This window comes from Penicillium expansum (genome assembly GCF_000769745.1).
Source record: "Penicillium expansum strain MD-8 chromosome Unknown contig358, whole genome shotgun sequence".
Taxonomy (NCBI): domain Eukaryota; kingdom Fungi; phylum Ascomycota; class Eurotiomycetes; order Eurotiales; family Aspergillaceae; genus Penicillium; species Penicillium expansum.
Genome location: NW_015971205.1, coordinates 43,458 through 66,483, shown reverse-complemented (window position 1 = coordinate 66,483; position 23,026 = coordinate 43,458). Strand labels below are relative to the sequence as shown.

At 47.5% G+C, this 23,026-nt stretch overlaps 5 protein-coding genes across 5 annotated transcripts; 3 read left to right on the top strand and 2 right to left on the bottom strand.

Moving 5' to 3' along the window:
* Positions 1-682: 682 nt before the first annotated feature.
* On the bottom strand, positions 683-1,495 carry PEX2_101670 (A4/G1 family peptidase; the record flags this gene model as incomplete). The annotated part of the gene is made up of 1 exon (XM_016747437.1): positions 683-1,495. The coding sequence occupies one exon, from the start codon at positions 1,493-1,495 to the stop codon at positions 683-685; it is 813 nt and encodes a 270-aa protein (XP_016601985.1).
* Positions 1,496-3,663: 2,168 nt separating this feature from the next.
* PEX2_101660 (LysM peptidoglycan-binding domain-containing protein) lies at positions 3,664-4,878 on the top strand (the record flags this gene model as incomplete). Its single annotated transcript, XM_016747436.1, has 2 exons — positions 3,664-4,128; positions 4,189-4,878. 2 exons carry the CDS (start codon positions 3,664-3,666, stop codon positions 4,876-4,878), a joined length of 1,155 nt encoding a protein of 384 aa, XP_016601984.1.
* A 915-nt stretch (positions 4,879-5,793) lies between these two features.
* On the top strand, positions 5,794-8,925 carry PEX2_101650 (recombinase RAD51; the record flags this gene model as incomplete). Its single annotated transcript, XM_016747435.1, has 8 exons — positions 5,794-5,838; positions 5,893-5,910; positions 5,963-6,647; positions 6,709-6,838; positions 7,639-7,714; positions 7,786-7,865; positions 7,978-8,045; positions 8,114-8,925. The coding sequence occupies 8 exons, from the start codon at positions 5,794-5,796 to the stop codon at positions 8,923-8,925; spliced, it is 1,914 nt and encodes a 637-aa protein (XP_016601983.1).
* A 387-nt stretch (positions 8,926-9,312) lies between these two features.
* Positions 9,313-13,416, top strand: PEX2_101640 (nucleoporin Nup120/160; the record flags this gene model as incomplete). Its single annotated transcript, XM_016747434.1, has 3 exons — positions 9,313-9,949; positions 10,016-12,157; positions 12,215-13,416. 3 exons carry the CDS (start codon positions 9,313-9,315, stop codon positions 13,414-13,416), a joined length of 3,981 nt encoding a protein of 1,326 aa, XP_016601982.1.
* Positions 13,417-15,275: 1,859 nt separating this feature from the next.
* Positions 15,276-19,870, bottom strand: abcB (uncharacterized protein; the record flags this gene model as incomplete). The annotated part of the gene is made up of 5 exons (XM_016747433.1): positions 15,276-15,510; positions 15,712-16,086; positions 16,146-19,188; positions 19,246-19,783; positions 19,835-19,870. 5 exons carry the CDS (start codon positions 19,868-19,870, stop codon positions 15,276-15,278), a joined length of 4,227 nt encoding a protein of 1,408 aa, XP_016601981.1.
* Between the last annotated feature and the right edge of the window lie 3,156 nt (positions 19,871-23,026).

Below are 23,026 nucleotides of genomic sequence, written 5' to 3'. Positions count from 1 at the left end.
TTAGAATATTCCATCTTGTATATAACTTTGCAAAGAAAATCTTCTGACATTCTTCTCGCCTTGTAAGTACCATTAGCTTATCAGTATCTACAATTACGTTCGAATCCATCATTCATTGTGTTAAGAACCGCTCCGCTGCCCAGTATTCTTCGTCCAAGCGAGCGGGCGTGATTCTCACTGGAGTCCTGGAATCATATGCCTCTAACATTTCTCCCTCCCCGATATACATCGCAACGTGATAAATTGTGCTCGGATCGCTGAGATTACTCGCGTAGAACATAAGATCCGCTGGTTGCACTGATTTGATTGGGACAGTTTTGAATGCTCACCATCAATCTTTATTTGATTCATATTAGTTCGGAGAAAGTTAGTCTAGCTAAACATTACCTACAATGTCCATTTCCGAGGACTGCACACAATGTGATGCCACTACGCGACTAAGCTAAATAGTTCTCTACTCTATCTAGAACAAGGCCACGATATTCAATCAAGGCAAAATAGGTTTCGATTTGCTTCCAATTTATCTACCATAAAGAAGGATAACATATATGATCTTCTGCTGTTTGCCAAAATCTGCTCCCTTTGCAATCTCACAGTCCTCCTTCACATCAGTGCAGTCCAGTGTTGCGTTTCCAATCTTCCAATGCTGCGGCAGGGGTTGATTGAACCATTGTGTCTAAGCTTAGGCATAGCTGACAGTAACACTGCCGCTGCTAGCAGAAGACTCGGTCAAGACCTTACCGCTCTGCTTGATATCCATGATAGTAGAGCCAGATGGGCCAACAGTAGAGCTGCCAGAGACAGCCTCGGCATTGGAGAACGTCACAGTTCCGAAGTTGGCGAAGGGAACCAAGGAGCCGCCGCTCTCGAAGTCCTCAACAATCCACTCAGCGTTGGTCTCGCAGAGATCTCCATCATCGACACCGGAGAACTTGTGGGTGACAGATGTGCCAGAAGTGAGGTTTTCGATGACAGCAGAGCCGGAGTTCTTGGACTTAGCAGTCACAGTGAGCTTGATCACATCTCCAGTGGAGATGGAGATGCCGGAGAAATCGTAGGCATAATCCGGGTACCACTCGTACCAGGAATCGTAGGAAACCTCGCTTCCTTGGATGCAGAAATCAATTCCAGTCTGGAGGATGGCGGTGTCGCAAGTGTCACCGTCGATACCGACCCAGGCGGAGGCGCAGTACTGCTCGCCAGACGAAGCACCGGAGGGAAGCTTCGGCTTGGGAACGGTGAATTCACCGGTGACCGAGGTGTACTTGCTGCCAATAAGCACAGCACCGGCCCAGTTGGAGCTGTACTCCTCCTGGGTGGTTCCGTTCACCTTGAGAAGCTCCTTGGTGTCGGGCTTGTAAGCCGGACGGCTGATACGCTCGGCTCGGCTCGCAGCGCGGGCAGCTTTGCGTGCTGCGCGCTGCTCGGTGAGAGGAGCTGCGATAGCCGACGTTGTGAGCAACGCGGCGCTGAGGATGGTAGCGGAGAACTTCATGGTGCAGATTGGAAGATTGGACTGTTCGATTGAAGGAACTGGAGGTTTGGCTGTGTGAATAACAGAATACTCGCAGGGAAATGGCTGTTTATATAGCTGTCATGTCCAGTTGTAGCTTCATTCAAAAGTAACATACAATAACCCCGAAGTATGTTGTACTCGAACTAATGCACATTCAATGCGTCTCTCTCAATGTAACATCACCTCATATCTTCTGATGCCGTCGGAGACCGATGGATAAACCTAGGATGGGGCATGGCATGAAGAATTTCACTTTATCCGCGCAGCTGCTTGCAAGTTCAAGTCGCAAGTACCCAGATGCCTATATTGCTCGGGCCTGTTCCGTGCATGATATCCACGTATACTATTAAAGACTAAGGTATTAGTCCAATGACATTGTCTGTTTCTCATGTACACTAAAAAGGTACAAGCTCTAACCCTCCGGATTTCCGACGGAGCCTAGAGATGTTGATATAGATTAACATGGATCGTGGAATGATAAACCGGATCTAATGGGGAAGTGATCGCTCTCTTCACGGCGCATCGGCGATAATTATTAGTACAAAGTAAGCAGTAGCAACTTGATGTGACTGTGGCTTGGAAGCTAATATAGCCTTGTCGTCTAGCCATTAGCCTGTGAAAGATAAGAGTGCCAAGCTTTCAACAAGCAATGGTGCCCAGGAGAAAAGGCGGGAGAGGTGAATAAATGTGGAGTTGTAAATACATAATTTACATAATTTGTATATAACTATCTAAATAAATAGATGGTATGTAAATTCATGACAACACAGTTATAGATCGTGTGGCTGACGAGCAGGCAATCAACGGAAGACAGGGCTTCAGGAACAAGACCAGGTAGCCATATTTCCCCCACCTCGGGTGAGGAGAAACGGTTACCCCTGCATCGGAGTTCCGCGTGCAGATTCGTGCAGACTTCGCGTGCAGACAAACTAGTCCATGCTAACTTCATTCGATAATGATGTCCGAATCTAAGTGTGAGGTCATTGGATAGTGATGTCGCAATCCCTTCAACCTAACAAATCATAAGACGTGAGACTTGTTATGGCCATGAAGAGTCTGCCACAATTCCGTCAGGTCCCGGGTCTTCAAGCCACGGCGCTTGAACTTTATTGTATTATTCCAACCAGCTCACAGGGAGTTGATGGCATGAATTTCCGACTCTTATCGGAAAGATGCGATTTGCTGCAACCTGCCCCGTGCAGATCATCGGCCCACTTTGGGCTATTGCTAGCCTATTCGCAGATATATCTCGGTTCTTCTAAGTCAGCCTTGTTCCCGTGCCTGTTTTGGCAATTGTCGTTGGTATTCTTTTTTATTCCTCTTCCTCTGCTTTCCTTTCAACTTCTCTTGCTTTGCCCTGATAACTACTCTGTATCAGACATGTAGCTATTGAACAGGTTTTCGGTACAAGGAAGCCTATATCCCCGATATTCAAGCCTCCCCGAGATAAATATGGCACCAAAGGAAATCGCCCCCTGGACTCTCGCATGACTCTGGAGTTGAAAGAGGTTTCTTGCCTCTGATGTTAGAATAGGACCTATGTGACTCCATCAACACTATTGAGTACTGTTTGGGGATATAGTCTCAATAGTACCGCCAGACGCGCGAGCGCCATTGCCGAATACGCTCTTTGTCCTCAACTCTCTCTCGATTTTACCTTGGGCTTTCTTTTAGCTTTATCCGGAGTCTGAGATCTTTTGCTTTTTTTTATTTAAATCTCCATCCCCGCATTCTTTAACCAAGTATTGGGTTATTGTTCTAACATTGGCCCTTGCCTGATCTATATTTTGATGCATTTGAGCGTTTTCCGTTGTATGCACAACTTTTCCCACAATTTACTTGCTTGTGCATCACATATTGATTCTGTTTCTTCCAAACCCGCTCAATCTTAGGCGTTGTAGTTAAGGAAACAAAGGGCAAATCAAAGATGTTAATAGGTGGAGCGTGATATCGTTCTTTGTTGAAAACGAATTGTTTATACTCGCCCATCAACCAATGTGATAGGATACAATCTTGTAGGGTTCCTAGGGTCTGCAGTTGAACAATGAACTGGACTCGATGGGCATGTTTCATGTGTACGCTCCGGCAGTGCTCGTCTTATAATCTCGAAAGATTTCCTTTTTCTGGTATTCAACTACTTATAAAGAATGGGCTGGTCTCCTCGATGGAAAGTCATGCTCAGGGGTATCTTCAATGCAATGATTTCCATTCATATCCTTCTCTCTCTGTTGTTTGCCCACATAGCCACAGCCCAGTCTGGGCGTAGCTTTGGGGACTCTCATGGTCATTCACTCAACAAGCGCGCTCCACTTGCGCCAGATGGTGATGGTATCTGCTACACCTACACCATTCAGGAGGGCGATACCTGCGCAAAACTTGCTCAGCGTTACCAGGTCACTACCAGCAATATCGAGACTTGGAATGTCGGATCCTGGGGCTGGCCAGGTTGTGCCAAAATCAAGCAAGGCGATTTCGTCTGTCTCAGCTCTGGTGCCCTTCCTATGCCCGTTGCTCTCCCGAATGCTGTCTGCGGTCCCCAGGTTCCCGGTACAAGACGCCCTATCAAATATTCCGATCTCGCCTCTCTAAACCCATGCCCTTCAACTCAATGCGTGAGTGTTATAGATGTCCAAGTTTCCCATATAGTTGACCTCTACTAACTATATTTACAGTGTGCTATATCTGGTCAATGTGGCACTCTCTCGAACTTTTGTGATGTGAGCCCGCTTGGCAGTTGTATCTTCAATTGTGGACCGAAGAGCACAACCAAAAGTGCTGCTTCAAAGACTACTACTACTTCGAACCCCACTACTACTTCGAAAACAACGATTACTTCAAAACCGACGACTACATCAAAACCGACTACAATTTCAAAGACTACAAAAGCAGTTATGGTTACCTTGACCAGCATTCAAATGGTCCCACCACCAGACAAAACCACGGCCAGTGTGGCCCCAACTGCAACGTGGCAAATAACCATATATGAGAAAGGTGGTTGTAAGGGTGATTACTACTCTGCTCAAGGACATGAGGACCAAATTGTTGGGGGTTGCATTGTCCTCGCGGATAATACCGACACCAAAATCTCGGATACGACCACGTCCTGTCGATGGTGGTCTGATGGTGGCCTCAACTGGGGCACCTGTGCCTCCAGTAAACTCGTAAATGCGAGGTCATTTTTCATCAAATCTGGGAAGTGCGTTATATATTCGGGTAAGAAATGTCAGAATGAGGACTGGGTAGGAGAGACCTATGGGGCTTTCAAGGGCTGTCAGGATGGCAATACTGGATACTTGTCTCCTCGGAAAGACGCGAAGTGGGGTTCATTGCAGTGTTTTGAGTACAAATCATATACTACTTAGTGATTTTATGTTGGGTGGTCAGTCGTGGTTATTGGACTCGGAGATCTATGAGACGATATATAATCAAGTGCAGCCAAGTTAATTCACTTTCACCCCCATCAGCACACCCAGGCCATAATGTAATGCTGTAATAATTGGAAAGAGACAAGTTTCCCATAGATTTTGAAAATTTTGTAAAATCTTGGTAAAAAAAAACTGCTTTCACGATGTTCGCCTCGGAATAACCAATTATGACTTTCTGTGTGAAGCTGCTCATAATGTCCAGATGGCCAGGATCTTCCATCAACCAGCCAAGTGGTCGAGCAGTAACTCGATCATTGCATCTTCCTTGGTCTAGTGGTGATGATTTCCGCTTGTCATTAATACCGATAAGCGCGGGAGACCGGGGTTCGATTCCCCGAGGGAGAGATTTCTTTTTTTTGCACTTTTCTTTTCTGTACGGGAATATTAATGAATATTATTGGGACTTTTTCATTTTCTGATGTCCCTTCTTCTTTTTGATAGCCTTCATAGTTGCGATTCATATGACGTCTACTGAACAGGACATTTTATATCAGTCATGGAGTATCGAAATCATATTGTATGTTCACCTGTTTACATGCTACATACTTAGATAGATACCATGGGTAAGAAAAGAGAAGAAAGAAAGGCTCATGTAAAGATGGAAATATACGGTCATACAATTAAGCAGGCGTTCCTGCCCTCACTGCCCTACCGTGACCTACATTTGGGCCCTTTCCCTGTTTCCAAACAAATTGCCTCTCTCATCTCGAAACCTAAGAATCCTTTCCATCTCAGTGTCTTTTTTATCTGCGATTATCCTTCACCCATGCCCCAAAATAAACTCTGAACACTCTTACTCGGATGATCTTCCCGTAGGTAACGCACGGGTATATCTCAAAATACCCAGCTAATATGGCGTTTTGGGTCGGCTGGGAGCTTTGGGAGAAGCTGAGCGTGGTAAGTACCCACTTATGATCACGGAGATCCTCTACTGAACATTGTCGTTGACAGGTTCTAGCCTTGCTGATCGTACGTGGCTCCATGGTAACGCTACAAAGGCACAAACTAACAAGTTTTGTAGGTCCTGGTGCTCTTTTACGCCGGTTGCGTCCTCGGCTGGAATCGCTGGATGATGATCAAATACGCCGAGACAGAGGCAAAAGAACGAGAGCGGGAAGCTGAGGTCTACCCAATGCTGCACAAGGATGACATCCCTTTCGGTGCCAGAGCTCTGGAAAGAGGAGTAGAAGTTCAAGGGATCTGGGTTTCACCCACGCAAAGTCCGTGTCAGCCTGCAACTCCAGTTGCAAGTGAACCGGCCAGTCCAGCGCCAGGGTCGCTATATAGAATCGCTGACACCCCCAGCTCCTCGGTGGAATCCCCAAGTTCCCTGATCAGCCCAAAGCCTATGCCACCAGCTGCCCGACGTGAAGTCGTTTCCGAGCTCGACCTAGCCTCCGCAGGCTTCATCTACGAGGACCACAGACCCGCCGGACTTCATAGTCGATCCAGTCTACCCATCAACCCAAATGCCATGCGCATGTCACCTGCACGGGAGGAATTAATGATCGGCTTGAAGGACACAGCAGGCAGCGGAAAGCGTGTTAGCTTCCACACGCGGCTATTCGGTGCAGCCTCTAGTCCCGACACTAAGGACTACCGAGGAGGATTGGATGGCGCCGATGAAGACATGGACTATGTCTCGGCCATCAGTGAGTCATCTTCTGGTTTTTCATCAGAGAACAAGCGGAGCTCACGATCCATGAGTAAGTCAAATTTGCTGTGATGTAGGGATTGAACAGAGAAACTAATGTGACTCCTTTATAGAACGTCTTCGCCGGCGATCATCGGAAGAGTTCCGACGTAGGATGAGCCAAATCTTCAACGACAATGTCGAGGTGGGGCTGCCAGCCGACCAGCTGGAGTTCAACCCGGCTCTGCGCCAGTACCAGAGACGGTTCCGGAGGTCGTTGCTTCGTCCTTTTCGTCCTTGGCTCAATTCTCCTGGAAATCAACAGTAGGGAGGTGCAGTTCACAAAAGGTCATTGTCTCGCAAGGAAATCGAGTTCATCAGAACGTTTACCTTGTAAGACTTTCGACACCTGCTTTTGCTCGGACATTTAGCATTGATTTTGATATGGCGTTGCGGCAGCTCATGGGCAGTTTTCTAGCGCTTGGTTTTCCATGACTCAAAAGAACCTCGAGGGATTATGTTTTAATGGACAGGTGGGGTCTCAGCAGTTCATTGCAGGATTTGTATTCTTACACCTTTTATTATCGCATATTGAACCAATGGCATCCGATCCACCGGGTATACAGTAATTGATCCACCCCAATGGAGATCTTGCTGGCCAATTAATCATAAGATAGCATATGTAAAAAACAAAGAACAGAGTACTCCGTAGACAGTTCTACTTCTCCAGAACCGGAAACGCCCAAGGCAGCACCGCCCCACGTGACCTCGCGATCCATTCGACGCGTCCGATTTGTTGACTCGGAGTCATCCTGAGCTTTTTGCCACAAACAGACGCTTCAGACCTTTCGGACTTTTGCACAATCAGAGACTGCCTGCTTTTTAACTGATTGATTGAGATCCCTGGCTTTGTTTCGTATTCAAACCGAGGAGAGCGAGTATTCATCTCACCCTAAACGCGTCTTTTTGAGTGGATCCATCATCCGTGCTTTCGAGTCAAGAGACCCTGCCAAAGAGGCATCAAGATCCTGATAACATTGAGAAATAAAGGATAATACTGCTAGTATGGAGGGAGAAGAGCAATTCGAGGACAATGGGCTTCCTGGCCCAGGTGCTCCGACCCCGCTTTCTGCGCTTGACGTGAGTGAATGCCACGACGATATGCTTTTGCTGCAGAATGTTGGAGATTTATACTAACCTTATTATTATAGGGTGTTTCTGGCTTGACTGCTAGGGATATTAAGTTGTTCGTGGATGCAGGGTATAACACTGTCGAGTCTGTCGCCTACACGTACGTATCCATGATCTTCACGTTCACTGCAGCGTTTTTTTCTCCGACGGCAGCTCTGCTATATCCATTGTCATGTGCATCTCAATCTGGCTAACACCCGCTGTGACTTTAGGCCCAAGCGGTTGCTGGAACAGATCAAGGGTATATCGGAACAAAAGGCTACCAAGATCCTAGTAGAAGGTACGTCTTCTGTGATACAATAAGCTCTACATTGGAGATTGGTTTGCTAATGGGAATGTGCTGATTAGCCTCAAAACTGGTGCCCATGGGCTTCACAACGGCAACCGAAATGCATGCCCGAAGAAGCGAGCTCATCTCGATTACAACGGGATCCAAGCGACTTGACACATTACTCGGAGGTGGTGTTGAAACAGGTTCTATCACGGAGATTTTCGGAGAGTTCAGAACGGGAAAGAGTCAGATTTGTCACACTCTCGCAGTGACCTGCCAGCTGCCTTTTGATATGGGTGGCGGCGAGGGCAAGTGTCTTTACATCGATACTGAGGGCACTTTCCGTCCAGTGCGGCTGCTTGCGGTCGCGCAGCGATACGGTCTTGTTGGCGAGGAAGTCCTTGATAATGTGGCATACGCACGAGCATACAACTCGGACCACCAGCTCCAATTGCTTAACCAGGCCTCCCAGATGATGTGTGAGACGCGGTTCTCGCTCCTGGTTGTTGATTCGGCGACATCTCTGTACCGAACGGATTTCAACGGTCGTGGTGAGCTCGCCTCACGGCAGACTCATTTGGCTAAGTTCATGCGTACCTTGCAACGCCTCGCAGATGAATTTGGCATTGCAGTCGTGATCACGAACCAGGTTGTTGCCCAAGTCGATGGTGGTCCTAGTGCCATGTTTAACCCAGATCCTAAGAAACCCATTGGTGGTAATATCATCGCTCATGCCAGTACCACTCGACTCAGTCTGAAGAAGGGCCGTGGTGAGACTCGAATTTGCAAGATTTATGATAGTCCTTGTCTTCCGGAAAGTGATTGCCTGTTCGCTATCAATGATAATGGTATCGGCGATCCTAGTGAGAAGGATTTGGAAGATAAATGAGCCGACCTTTCCTAAGGTTGCTCTTATTTTGTTTTGTGACATGATGTTATTGACTTGATGAACACTACATTCAATAGCTGTTTATGTGGTTAGAGCGCCCCGTGACATCTCAGCGTTGAGGGGATCTTTTTTTGATAGTAGCGAATTTAGAAAGACTAATTTCTCTTTATTCTTAAGTTCTTTTTATATTATAACCCTGTAATAGAGTAAAACATGAGTGGTCTAAGTCTAAGAGTAAACGTCGAGGGCGGAAGCCATCAATCTCAGGCCTTTTATCGCGCCAAGACTTCCCATGTTTTTTGAGAGCTCCAGCTTCCCGCCCTTCGATCTTCCAACCTTTCTACTTCCCCGGCCATGGAGTGTTAAGTTGACACACGTCAATCGATCATGGCGAAAATTTACAAAGACTCAAGGGTCGACCTTCGGCCCTACTCGCCGACTACGGTCGCCAACATCCAGATTCCGACTCAAGAGACCGCGATCCGTCGTCCACGCTTTTCGATCTCATCCTCCGACCAGGAACTCCCAATCGCCAAAGATGAAGATGAATTCGCCAGACGTCACCTTGCGACACAGGGTGAGATCTACTTTCGGAAGCGCAGGGTCTATCCGAGGACATTCTTATGGAGGGTCATCAACGACAACAAAGTGCTAGAGATCCAGTGCGCGGACCTGACGAAGGGTGGGATGGAAGTTTACGAATACAATGTGACCTTGCGACTGGATTTCCAGGAGCAGATTCTCCCGTTTGGAGTTGAATTGTCCGACTCCGAGGATCACGAACTCATCAATGTCTTTGTGATCACCGCCTCCAAGCACCTTCACACCCTGTCTCTACGCCCTGAATTCTTCCGCAGGACCTCCTCAATCGATGAAAATGTGAGGGATTGGTGCAAGACCTGCCTCCCGGCTCCTTTGGCTTTTTCGAACCCCCACCGACTACACGCGAGCAGTCCCCTGGAGTTGTTCATCTCTCTCGACAATGGCGCGCTCCTGCGGCTGACCCGGAGAGCGGGTGACGATGGTGAGTGATTTTTCTCGGACCTGCTACTTCTGCGACACTCTCTTATTAATTTTTTTCTGAAAATAGGTTCCCACTGGTCTCCTCTCACTTTCGACGAACGAACATGGGGCTCTTCGATTCGAGGCCTCGTCAAATGGAACGCACCCTCCTCGATCAAGCACGACGGACGCAACCTCGATTTGAATGTCGCAAATGCCATTGCCACTACCTCCGATGAGACGTACGTTTTCGCCATTTGTTTGAACCACACTCTTAAGATTTGGAATCTCGCGACGAACAAGCTGGCGGCCACAAAGGATCTCCTGGGACGCTCGCTTCAGGATCCGGATCTTGTACCTTACACGCTCAACCCCGCCGAGACATCGTTCATGCGCGTCTTCAACGCTGAGCGAGCTATGGATGGTGGGCATCGCTTCTATGTCGTCACATATTCGCCATTTGAGGACGGCAAGTTCAAGTTTTGGGCTGTCAAGGGTGGCCTGACATCGGAACTCATTATTGAGGAACTCTTCGCAGACGATGTCTTCCGACCTGTGGACCCGGATGCTACGGGTAACATGTTCTGGAACATCGCTGATTTCCAGGTCAAATCCCGGGAAGAAGGCAAGGGAATGGAGTTGTGGGTGCTCTGGAGAAACCACGGTCTTTACCAGCTCTACACCCTCCATTTCAATCTCCAAACTCTAGTCACGGATTGGGCCTCCAACTGGGTCTCGACAACATTCGAAACCCATCGACAAGAACTGCCTCCACCTTTGGTCGTGGATGATGTGGTGGACCCCACTGAAAAGTGGCTACAGTATCTCCTGCAGCCGAATAGATATCTGCCAGAAGTTCTTGAGACTGCTCTGGCCGTTTACCAGGAGGCCATCAAGCCACTCTCGTCGACTTCGTCTGGAGGGCTGAAAAAGAGTTTGCCTTTGGCGGAACAACTTTGCTCTACAATAGCAGCGGCAGTCTCTCTCCGCAAATTTGCTGATGAGGAGATGGACTACTCCCGGTATACTTCAGATACAGATTCAAAGTGGCGTCAGTTCTGGCAAGTTGCGGAAGACCTTAACAAACGCCGGTTCGAACCAATTTCTCTCGCCTACGACTCATTCACCGATATGCCGTGGCTCCTTCTGTCAGACTCCTGCGCTGTGGTGCGGGAATGCAGTATTACTGAATTGTTCTTGCACAACTCAAGCTCCGAACTTAGCGATGGAGTGCCAAAGATGGTGGACCGCTGGAGACATCGCAATGTTTCAAGAGAGCTGGGCCCGAATTTCGAAACAGCCTCTGGATTGTTGAAAGTCGCATCCGATTTCCGGAAAAGATTCTCCCCAGAGCTTGAGGGAGCGTGCCGAGCCGCCCTCCAGGCCGAAATATTTTCTGAGCCTTCTTCGTCGATCCTGGACCGCATGGAGAACTTCCGAGAGCGCTCTGATTTTGCCAATCAAATTTCCAACAAATCCTTTGACACCCTAGACGCGGCCTTGAGTGAACACATGAGAACCGATTGCCTGTCCATGGATGCTTTCCTTGCCATTATCCAGACCGCCTCCCTTCACTTCTGCGGAGAAGACTCGGAACTTGCTTCAACTTGTTTTGGTGCCCGAGTTCTTGTCAGTGGTGCACAGGAAACTATTTCTATCTCTCGTCAAATCTTTTTCGATCTCCTCATCCTGGTTACATTCGTGGATGGTGAATGGGAACAAACAAGCAAGTCTGACTTCGATGCGTCCGACCTTTTCTCGATGCTTGTTGATCTCCTGCGGGAATATGAGATGATGGCCTGGCTCAGCTCGAATGTCCGCAAATGCCCCGATAGCGCAAGCAAATCCCGTGTCGACCCAATGCAGAGATATCCACTGAAAGACAGCTCGAAGACCAGCAGCCAACGAACTGCAAGCATTCTGGAGGATCTGTTCGTTACCGACATCAAGCCCCAGCAAGCGATTGACTCCCCACAAAGCTATACCTTGACACTGGGGATCCGAGATGTTGTGGCCTGGATTACCCGCGAAGGTGAGGTGAACTATCAAAACGCAGTGGCCCACATCCAGTGTGACCTGATCGCCAAGAACAACATTGATCTTGCATGGGACTTCCTTCGTTTCCAGGCAAGCACTTCCTGGTCAACGTATGTCAAGGGTCGCTTGCATGTGGCTATGTCGGAATTTGATACTGCAGCAATCTACTTCCGGAAGGCAGCTTACCTGCTCTGTACGTATCTCCTAGCGATTTCTCGTGTTGATGTAACTCAGCTAACCCTAAATGCAGCTTGCGGCAAGCCAATGGGCAATCTTTCCGACATGTCGGCAGAGCTTTTAGACCTCCTTGATGTTGACTGCTTCCACAACGGTCTCGCGAAATACTACCAGCACATCCTTTCAATTTTCGAAAAAGTGCGCTCATACTCCCATGTCGCGGACTTTGCCAGCCTGGCGCTGCAAGCCCTTGACTCCGAAGTTTGGGCTGAGCAAGACTCCGAATACCCGACCGTACGCGACGATCTGTTGTCTCGTTTGTTTACTGGAGCCCTCAAGACTTGCCAGTTTGACCAGGCATACTCCGCTCTGGCTAGGTTGCAGGATCTTAAATTACAAAGAACCGAGCTTTCCGAACTCATCTCCACCATCCTGGCAGTATCCGGGCCCGGCACTGCTGGACTTAAGCAGATTCTCCGTTTCCCCACCTCACTCGTGCCCAACATCGCATCTTTCATCGACGAGATCCTCGTTCACCTGACCCGCAAACAGACCACCAATGTATCCTGGTTAGATGCAGACAACAAAATTTTCCCCGCCACCCCCGACTACACCCGCATTCTCCAGGCCTATCGCATTGCCCGCAGTGACTACCGTGGCGCCGCGGAAATCGCCTACCGCAATGTCCAGCGCCTCCGCAAAGCACGAGATGCCCCGTCATCGGCCCTCACTCTCAAGGGCAGGGAAGCTGACGATGCAGCCCGCTCGCCAGTTGAGGAAGACGATGCTGAAAGCAAGGAAATTCGCCACGAGTTGTTGTCACTAATCAACCTTCTCGCTTGTGTCGACAAAAGTGAAGCATACATCCTCGTTGAGAACGGACCTCCAATCAGCGCCGCTCCCGTTTCTCCCCATGAAAGACGCCCAAGCACACAAGCCGATGAAGACGGAAATGTCTCCATGGAGGACGTCGACGCCGCCTCCCCCACACCACTCGGAGGCAAGCGCCGACCATCCAATGCCGTGGCTTTCGCACCCACCCACGGCAGAGGAAGCAGCAAATCTTCCGCCATCGAACGGCGTAACAGCATTGTGTCCTTCGAAGTCCCTGCGACCAACCACTTGCTTAAGCGTCGTATTATCGTCACGCTCGAGCATTTGCGTCGTGAATTCCAGTCTGAGCTCGACCGCGTCAGTCGGATTGAGCGTGGAGACTGGGAATTTGGTCTTGATGAAGAGAAGGATGTGGATAATGATGAAACGATGGTTCTGTAGTTGGTACTCCGCGGGGGACTTATCTATGACTTTGCATTTTGGCCCTGGGAATTGCCACGGCCTCCGTCGAATTCGATCTTCTTTTGTTCCAATGTATGGTACTTGACATGGGTGTTTTCATTTATTTATTGTTAGGGTAGTCCATAATCGGATGGGGTGCAAACAGGATTTGCTTTTTTTACTTCTTTCTAAGATACTGTGGGCTTATTTTTGGCGACTTGAGCTTAGAACATGTTTGGTTTCGCCATACTACCAGGACTACCAGTATATTTTGAGTGCAAAATAGAAGTTCCACGAGAGAAGGAATGTAGTAACACACATTTTCCATGGAGCAAAGACTTGCCTTTGAATAATGCAGATGTACATGTTTTAGAAACTGACGGTCAGCTGCTATAGTTCTCATTCGTAGATTGATGCCACATATGCAAAGCGAGCTGAACGAAACAATGCACGAAGTTTTCTGGGCTGTTTGGGTCCTCCGCCCATTCAATCTCTTCTATTCTTTCTTCTAAATCCACCTCGGTCATTTCCTGTTGCGTCCTGGGACTATTAGAGTTGCCCATAGTGTGTAAAGTAGTATGGTATCCTAGAATGATCTGGATTGTGGTGTTATAATGAAATATCTATACATGAGGACACTATTCTCCCTTTAAAAGGATCCCCACAACAGGAGTAGTAGATCCATAGCTGTACGATACAAGCACCTCACCTGCAAAAAGATATGATTTCTAATAAGACGAATTGGCCAGCAGTGATACTGAACCTTTCCATCGGCTCTACCAATAAAATGTTCCCGGCGATATCTCTGTTCTCTAGTAAGACCGTCAGATGACAAGATCTGATTGGCTGAATGTGCTATAACTCTTTGTTACTACGCCATATTCATTTACTTTACATACAGTTCATTATACAGAATTGGTGCAGTTATGTAATAAAAATAAATTTGTGTGAGAGTTAGATCGTTGAGAGCTAATTCAAAGGTTTTGTAGCGGAGGTTTTGCAAGGGGAGCGAAAAATGCTACCGTTCTTGAACTGCTATATTGTAGATGGGCTGATCTGAGGGAGTCCCCAACCTTGGAAGTTTGTTCCAGTATTAGTTAAGAGATGTTTGTGAGTGGTTCGTTTCAAACATACTTAGGTATAACTAGGTAATGGTTAATTCAATGATATGATTTTGTCGAGCAATTGCGGTCAATTTTCGAAATGGATGTAGGTTCGGTCATATATATATCTAGCAACTATATAGTCGTCCAGGCATCATATCCCTACAACATATGGATATAGAGCAGTTTATTCGAGTTCACCATATATTTTATCTATTATTGTTTGATCATACTGAAGTATCGCGAACTGTAAAGCATTGCTCCTCGACTATGGGCAGAGAATGGTATAGAGAAGAAAACTCATGCAACCATCCCTTCAATTCACTAAAGAAATGGCAAGCAGGATTTTAATGGAATTCATAATTGACATTGAATTATTGTTCTAGATTATCAAAACAAAGCGTACGGATCAAGAGTCAAGAGTCAAATAAAGGATTTATGCAAAGTGTAACTGTAGAGGTTATAAAAGTATTGAAAGAGAGTCAAGAAGAGCATAATAATCATGAAAGCAGAACAAAAATGTAACATGAACATGAATATGAACCAGAACAAAAACACCAATATGTAACTCCACCAGACAGGCCCAAAAAGAGTATGTTGTTGTCGATATGTACCTCGAAAAAGGGAATGTGGAAGATTGTCACGCCAAAAGAAAAGAGATAGCCAGACGATTCAATCTGTACAGGTGCCAAAATCAATCAAACAACCGGCCCAAAAACCCCCAAGAAAAAGACAAAAAAACAAAGAACAGAGAGATCAATCTGATTCCTCCGTCGCCATGGCACTCGCATAAAGTTTGCTAAAGTGAGACTTGGGCTCAGTGAGAAGCGCATAGGGTTCCCCATTCTCAACAATGCGACCAGCGTCCAAGACGACGATACGGTCGAAGTCGAGAATGGTGTCAAGTTTGTGGGCGACGGCGATGATGGTGTGATTACAGAATTTCTCCCTAATAACGCGCTGCATGATTTCATCTGTTTTGGTATCGATGCTGTTTACAAAGGTGGTTAGTCTTGGTCCAAGCAGCAAGGGGTGAAAACGGTGTGGCTGTGAATTGTACAGATCGCAAAACGCACAGGAGATTACCCGCGCTCGGATGAACGCTCATGCAGATGCAGGGGGATTGGTAACAATAATTGTGCAAGTGGAGAGATGTGGGTCGAAGTGAGGGGCGAACAGGGAGTTGACTTACTTGCTAGTTGCTTCATCCAAAATGAGGATGTTGCCGGGGCGAAGAAGGGCGCGAGCAAGGCAGAAGAGTTGTTTTTGGCCGTGAGACAGGTGGATCTCGTCCACATCGGTGTCTAGATTCCCCTTTTCTTGGATTGCAGGGAGGAGCTGGACGCTTTTGAGTGCTGCCAAGATGTCTCGATCAGTGTGGTTGCCTGTTGGATCGGCGTTCAATCGGACGCTGCCTTTGAAAAGGAGGGAGTCTTGAGATACGCCATTGATGCGCGAGCGGATCTCTCGGCGCGGGAGTCGACTGATGTCCACTCCGTCCACCGTGATGATGCCGCTGGTTAGTTCCATCATTCGGAAGATGCTCATGATCATGGACGTTTTTCCACTGTTGTTTTTTGTTAGAATAGAATCCATAGAAATCTAGATTGGAGATCGTTATCTTACCTTCCGGTGCGTCCGCAGATGCCGACTTTCTCGCCTGCCTGAACAGTGAGAGAGACATCGTTGAGAACTGGCTCGGAGGGTCTGTAAGCCGCGGAGACGGAGTGGAAGGCGACCGCACCCTTTGAGGGCCAGTTAGGGGGCACATCTTGGTCTTCACCAGGCTTGTCTTCCGACTCAACAGTTGACGTAAAGTCCTTAATGCGCTGAATAGAACCAATGTGCGTCTCCAAGTTGGTCCAGAAGGTAACCAGAAGCTTGATGCTCTGACTGAACTGGATGACGTTCAGCAGGGCGACACCCACGTAGCCTGCACTGAGGGTTGATCCACGTAGGGCCACGACTAGCACAATCAGAAGAACGGCGATTCCTGCCACAACCATGTCCAGCGACAGGGTGAGCCAGCGCTGGATGGCGAACATGAAATAGAATGGTCGTTGTGAGTGGTCCAGGAGAGCGATGTTCTTCTTTTCCATAGCATGTTGCCATCCGAAGGCGCGCAGGGTCACAAGCCCTTGAAGACAGTCGGTGAAGTGCGAGTATAGGGGGGCCTTCGCCTCGATATCCAAGTAACGGAGCTGGCGGGAGGTGCGCAGGTACATCTTCTGAATCAGGAACAAGATACCGAGGACAATCGGGAAGGATATAGCTGCGTATTTAGAGGAGACTCCAATGAGAGCCATTTGTGCCAGACAGAGGAAGAAAGTAGCAACAGTGTTGATCGCGGCGATAGGAAGCTCCATGTCGATGAGTTGCAAGTCTTGACTGAACCTGTTGAGGATTGAACCGCTGTCGGTAGTGGAAAAGAACAGCATCGGAGCGGCGAGGACAGTAGTCAGCAGGCTGCGGTGGAAGCTCTCACCAGACTTTGGGACCATGGTGATAATCATTTGCCAGCAGCCGAGGATCAGCGCGAGCATAGCAATACAACCAAGCATCACGTAGATACCAAGATAGTAGCCGATCTCCTGCTTGGGGTGTGCAGTGTCGGACTGAGCCCACCATTTTACCCAGATGCTGGGGAATGAGATGCAGAACACGAAACCGGCCATTGCGACCATGAAGACAATCGCAGGAACCCATCCGATGGCATTGATGTAGTATGTATAGATTCCGAGGTCGCCACCACTATCGTGATTCTCTGGCTCCTCGATCAATGTCTCCTTTTCTTTCTGGATACTGTCCATACTGCTGCTGTAACTGTGAGAGTCGGAGAATCGTTTAGGGTTCTGCTCCCAATCGGGCAACCCGAGTCCAAAGCTTGCCACATATCCACCAGTCTTGCTCAGAGAAGCAAAGCTTCCCTGTTCACAAATCCGACCACCTGCCTCCAAGACAACGATGTGATCAGAGTAGGGAAGGCGCTTGACAGAAGATGAAGCGACGATAACGGAAGCTTCAATCTCTTTTAGGAGTCCTCTAGGCCCGAAAAGGCTGTGGAAGATGTGGTTTTCGGTGGTAGCATCCAGACCGCTGAGGGCATCATCGAGGATCATGATCTTTCTCCGGGCATAGACTGCTCGCGCAAGTGCAATACGTTGGCTTTGACCACCGCTAAGAGCAATACCTTTGCTTCCGATGACAGCAGCATCCCCACGAGGGAACTGGGTGAGGTCTTCTTCCAGAGCGCAAGCCCAAATCACAGAGGCATACCATTGAGGATCATAGTCAGACATCGCGACAATGCTGTCTTTGATAGTGCCATTCATGTGCCATGGGGTTTGATCACAGTATGCGACGCTGGAAGATGCGAGTGCAACCTTGCCATCGGAACAGGGGATTTCTCCGAGGAGAGCCTTGAGTAAAGTAGACTTGCCACAGCCAGACGGTCCAATGAGGACGGTAAAGCTGCCTAGAGGGATGGTTATGTTAATATCCGTGAGAATTGGATCCTTGTCAGCTTCCCACCCAAAGTTTCCACTTTGGACAACGACAGCATTTGAAGAAGGAGGAGCACTGGAGCGCTTGAGCGACTCAACAGAGTCTGAGCCGATGGAAGACAGGTCAAGGTCCTTAGCCTCCGACAGAGCACGCTTCTCAGCAAGGTCATGGAGGAAAGTAGTCTGTGAGGAGCTATTCCTGCTATCGACATGGTCCTCTTTGTCCAAGAACTGTTGAATACGCTGGAAAGATCCGACAGCACCAGCGAAAGACATGAGTGCCATCACCAAGGTCAAAAGAGGATCGGCAAGAAGCGAGAACAGAGACAGAGAAGTGAAAGCGCGAGAGACGCTCAAAGGATCACTTGAGATACCGACATAAACACCGAAGGTGAAGATCGGGGCAAAAATGCGAGTCAACCAGCCAAAAGCCATGTTGTAAACCAGAAGGGTACGGAACTTCTTGGAGATATCCAGCTCGCTGATCCGGAGACCATGAATGAACTTCATAAAGGAATTCTGCAAGCCAAGCATCTTGACTCCTTTGATCGACCCAAGCATCCCGGAAGTAGAGGAAATGCGCTTCTCGATAGCTTCGAGCCACTTGGCTTGTCGTGCGACCACAAAGGACATGCCGACCAGGGATCCAACCAAAGCAAACAGAGCGACGCAGACAGGAACAACACAGGAAACTCCAAGCTGAATCTTGAGAAGGTAGATAGCCAAAGCGATCTCAACCGAGTTCGCCCAGATCTCATGGATGGTCGCCCATCCCTGAGTAATGCGTTCGACATCTGCGCTCATCAAAGTCAGAGAGTTGGCCGGGTCAGTCTCCCCGAGGCTCAGACAGCTGGCTTTCTTGTATAGCATTGTGACGAGGACACCACGGACCATGGTAATCCCGCGGTACGTGAGGTGCTGGTACTGGCCCATTGAAACTGCCAGTCCACCGTAAACCATGATATAGGCGCCAATAAGTCCGTACCCGATGCTCTCGGTACTCTTGTTGACGGGCGAGTTGAAGAAAGAGAGCGATCTTTCTAGAAGCAAAGGTTGACAGAAGTTGAAGGCCACAACGCAAGCTCTGGCGGGGACACCTGCAAGCAGAGGCCATTTGACAGCCTTTAATGACTCCCATTGCAGGGTGTTCGGGGATTTAGTTGTCACTAGATAAATGTTAGTAAAGAGACAACAAACCGCATATTGCCAGGAGGGATAATTACATTTGCTCCATTTCTCATCAAACAGAGCGAGCAGGCGCTCAGAGCTCAGTTCTTTGTCCAATGAAAATAGGTCCTCGACACGCAGGACGCCGGTGAAACCGATCTTGAACAGTGGGTTCAACCACCAGAACACAGCACGGTTATAGAAACCTGCAGTGGCTTCTGGAGGATACCCGGTGTATTCCGATTTGAGAATGTGTCTCTTCTCCACAGCCTCAAGCACAAAAAGAAGCACTTTGACACCCACTGCTACTGTAGCAATAATTGCCAGGATATTATTGAATGTGTCCACACTGCGCAGCCACAGAGTTCTAGATCGTGCGATATCGAAAAGCAAGCTGCAGAAGAGATAGGTATTCAAAATGAAGGAGGGTCGCGCAGAGCGCATGTGCTCTGCATATGAAAGCAGAACGAGAGCAAGTATGCCGATTGTCAAGATCACATTGGCTGGAACCGATGCCTTGGTGCTGTCGGCTGCCGGAAGGGCCCATAATGCTGTTTGTGCAATTTGGAGACCTAGTAGTGCCAACCAAGCTGCCTGTTCAGAGATGTTTGTTAGATAATGTTATTCCCAAATTGGATAACCCACCCATTGCAAAGACTGGGCGGCATCGGGGGGTTGCATGTGAACTGCAGAAAGCAGAGCATAGCAACACAAGGTCAACTTACAAGCTTGAAGAAGACCAACCACGATTGCACGACTTTGTTTCGTTTTTGTGATAGTTGCCACAGACGAATAGGAATGGTCATTAGTATTAATAAAATAGGTAAAATCTCGAGGATAGTCTCCTCAAACAAAAGGGAGAAATCGAATCCTCCGCGACATGATCCAGCATCAATACGCAGAGTATTATCAAGATCGTGACACGAAGGCCCTGAATAGCGAGAGGATGTCATGTCTATTCCTTGAACCACCTAGCGATAGAAGGATGGTTGAAGAAAAGAAAGACGGCAAACGAGCGACACGGGCAATTAGAATTCAAAAGAGTGTATGGTTTAAAGAACTTGCATTAGCTCGGGGAACTTGCGGCTTTTTGGTCTAGATCAGATGCATCAGAAAGTGACCTAATAACAGTCGGCTTTACTACCAGATCATCACAATAAGAGGTACATAGGGCTAAGCGAGGTCCGTATCCCTCTAGGCAGGAGCTCATTACATCTAGGGGAACTATAACCCTGAGGTCTCTCTTATGCCCCTGTTACTGGTTGGCTGCATCAAAGTGGGCATGAATACAACACTTGATGCAACCTTCTTACAATGCTATTACTGGCAATGCCCTGTAAGCTCATCTAGACTCGGACTAGGTGTGTATGGGATCCATTCAGCTGCATCTATTTTAGTTTTTTTTTAATGTTTTATTTATTTTATTTTATGTCGCTATAAGACCTTGGAGATTGCACTGTGATTTCATGACTCCACTCCAGTCATCAATATTGGTTTTGATTCTCGAGGCAAATTGCGGATAGGTTCCTTTTCCCCCTTGGGGATGTGGGGGATACAAAGTGGCATCAATAGATCCATTCGCCCCTGGAGTCAAAGAAACCTCGAGTAAATCCCGAGCAACACGAGGCAGTCGTGCTACCTTGCAGGAATGAAATAATTTAGAGACCAATGAGTTCAATGAGTCCAATGACCACCAATGAGTTGCAATGGCGAATGTTGAGTGCATTATGACCCAAGTCTCATGTCGACTTAGGGCAAAGAAATGACTTTCCGCTCATGTGAGGGTGAAAGCTTTGATCTGTATGGGAGATCTGCCGCTTTGGGCTTGAAACAGTGTATGCTGTTAATTTAATTTAATTTAATGCAATTTATTTCTATTCTTATTTTTACTCTGACATTTACATTTACATTTACATTTATACTTACACTTACACTTACGTGATATATATATATTTCTCAAACTCTGCTTGACCGTAAAACTTGAAGTCAGACGCGGTGAAGCAAATCGCTTGGATCTTCCACATTCGGAGAAAAGACGTAGCGAATAAGATGGAGATTACAACTGGTTTCTGCGAGTTCTCGTCATGATTACAATTGCTCAAAATTGATACTCCAAATCTCCAACCCCACCTGTCATGGCAGTTCTTTTTTTTTCGCTTCTATTGACTCGGTAGTGGCGGTAGGGATTCCCCAATTTGATTCATCCGGGCCAATCGTTCCTTTTGACTAAACTGTTGGACATGGCCCACATTGAATCCTTTCGGAGTTTTCGGTTGTCCTCGGCATTCCTGATTTTAATTGAGGCCGCCAAACTTGAAATTCTGCATTTTCCAAGACGAGGTGTGGTTCGCGTGGCGGGCGCTGGGCCAATGTGCATGAGTCGGGATCTGTACCTACAGCTTTAGTGCCTGATGAACAACCCTCCCCGATGGAGCCGAAATGACCAGGTTAAGCCGGTTTTTTTTTTCTTTCTCTTTCTCTTTTCTTTTTCTTGTCTTAGAATTATGAGCGTGGTTGATATGTGGCGAATCCTGTGCATAATGATCTCCACTGATGTACATTTGTGCTCACATGTGAAGTTGATTCCAAATTATCCTACGGCGGAGAGACATCTTCGTATTTTGTATGGAGTACGGAGTATATGTTGTATGTTCTATATTTTGTGCTCCCATATATCTATAGATACTTTAAAAATGGTGATTAACTTTCCTACTTTGACTTTGGGTGCTCTAGTGTGCCGAAATTCAAAAAGTGATCTATCGGGTGATCTGCAATAGGATCAACCTGTTAAATGCCTCCATTGTCATTAGTTCACAATCGACCCCGAACGGCGGACGCTAAGTTAGCCCGTCATAAGTGTCAACTAGTCTGTGTAGCTCTTTGGATGGCTAAGCCCAAATGTAATCTTGGTCATTCCCATGTGGATCTCTCAAGATTCTTTCTCCCTATAGGTACATCGTGTATGCACCTAGCCTCACGTCTTGACTAGTGGGAAAAGTGGACATATACCAATGTACCCTCCAGATTCGTGCTTATGCGAGAGCGATAAATTCAAGAAGTGTGACTAAAATAAAAAAAAGAAAAGAAAAGAAAACGTGAAGAAGCAGCAGAAAAAAAAGCAATGCACATACTGCACCACATGAACCTATGGTTTTGATGCAACTGGATATTATCGGGGGAACTGTATAGAAAACGGAGTAAGATGATTTGTTCACCCCTTTTTCTTTGAATCCAACTCATATTTTTGTCTACTCATCTAGTGAGCTATTGAACAGACACGATTGTGGATGTTACTAATATATAAATACACGCCAAGTGGACAGGTCGCCGGGTTCGGATGCGCCCGCATCCCTTGGTGGCCCTTGCAGGAGCGATCATTAGTCCCCCAGGTGGCGTACGTACTGTCTCATACATCATTACGGAGTACGGAGTAGATTACGAAGTACATCGTACTTTTTACTTTGTACGTGAAAATTTCTATAAACTAGCTCAAATTTCATTCTGACATCCAAAAGCCTGCCATACAAGATCCAATAGTATTTCATTCCTAACCGAGCATTCCTCCGATGCTAGTCATATCTACGGAGTACCCTTGTATATTCGGATTTATAGACCGGGAGATCCGAAGTATGAAGGGCGTGATAATCTCAGCTCGGGGATTGCCCTCATAATCGGGCTTTCTTTTGATTTTTTTTTCTTGACTTCTGAATGACATCCCGCCAAACCGCTGGAAGGCATCTAAGACACGATCGTGTCAGATCCTGGCAAATTAACTTTCCTATCGCGATCACCGGACGGACGGGATCGCCACCTCCACTACACCCTCGCTGCGAAAGT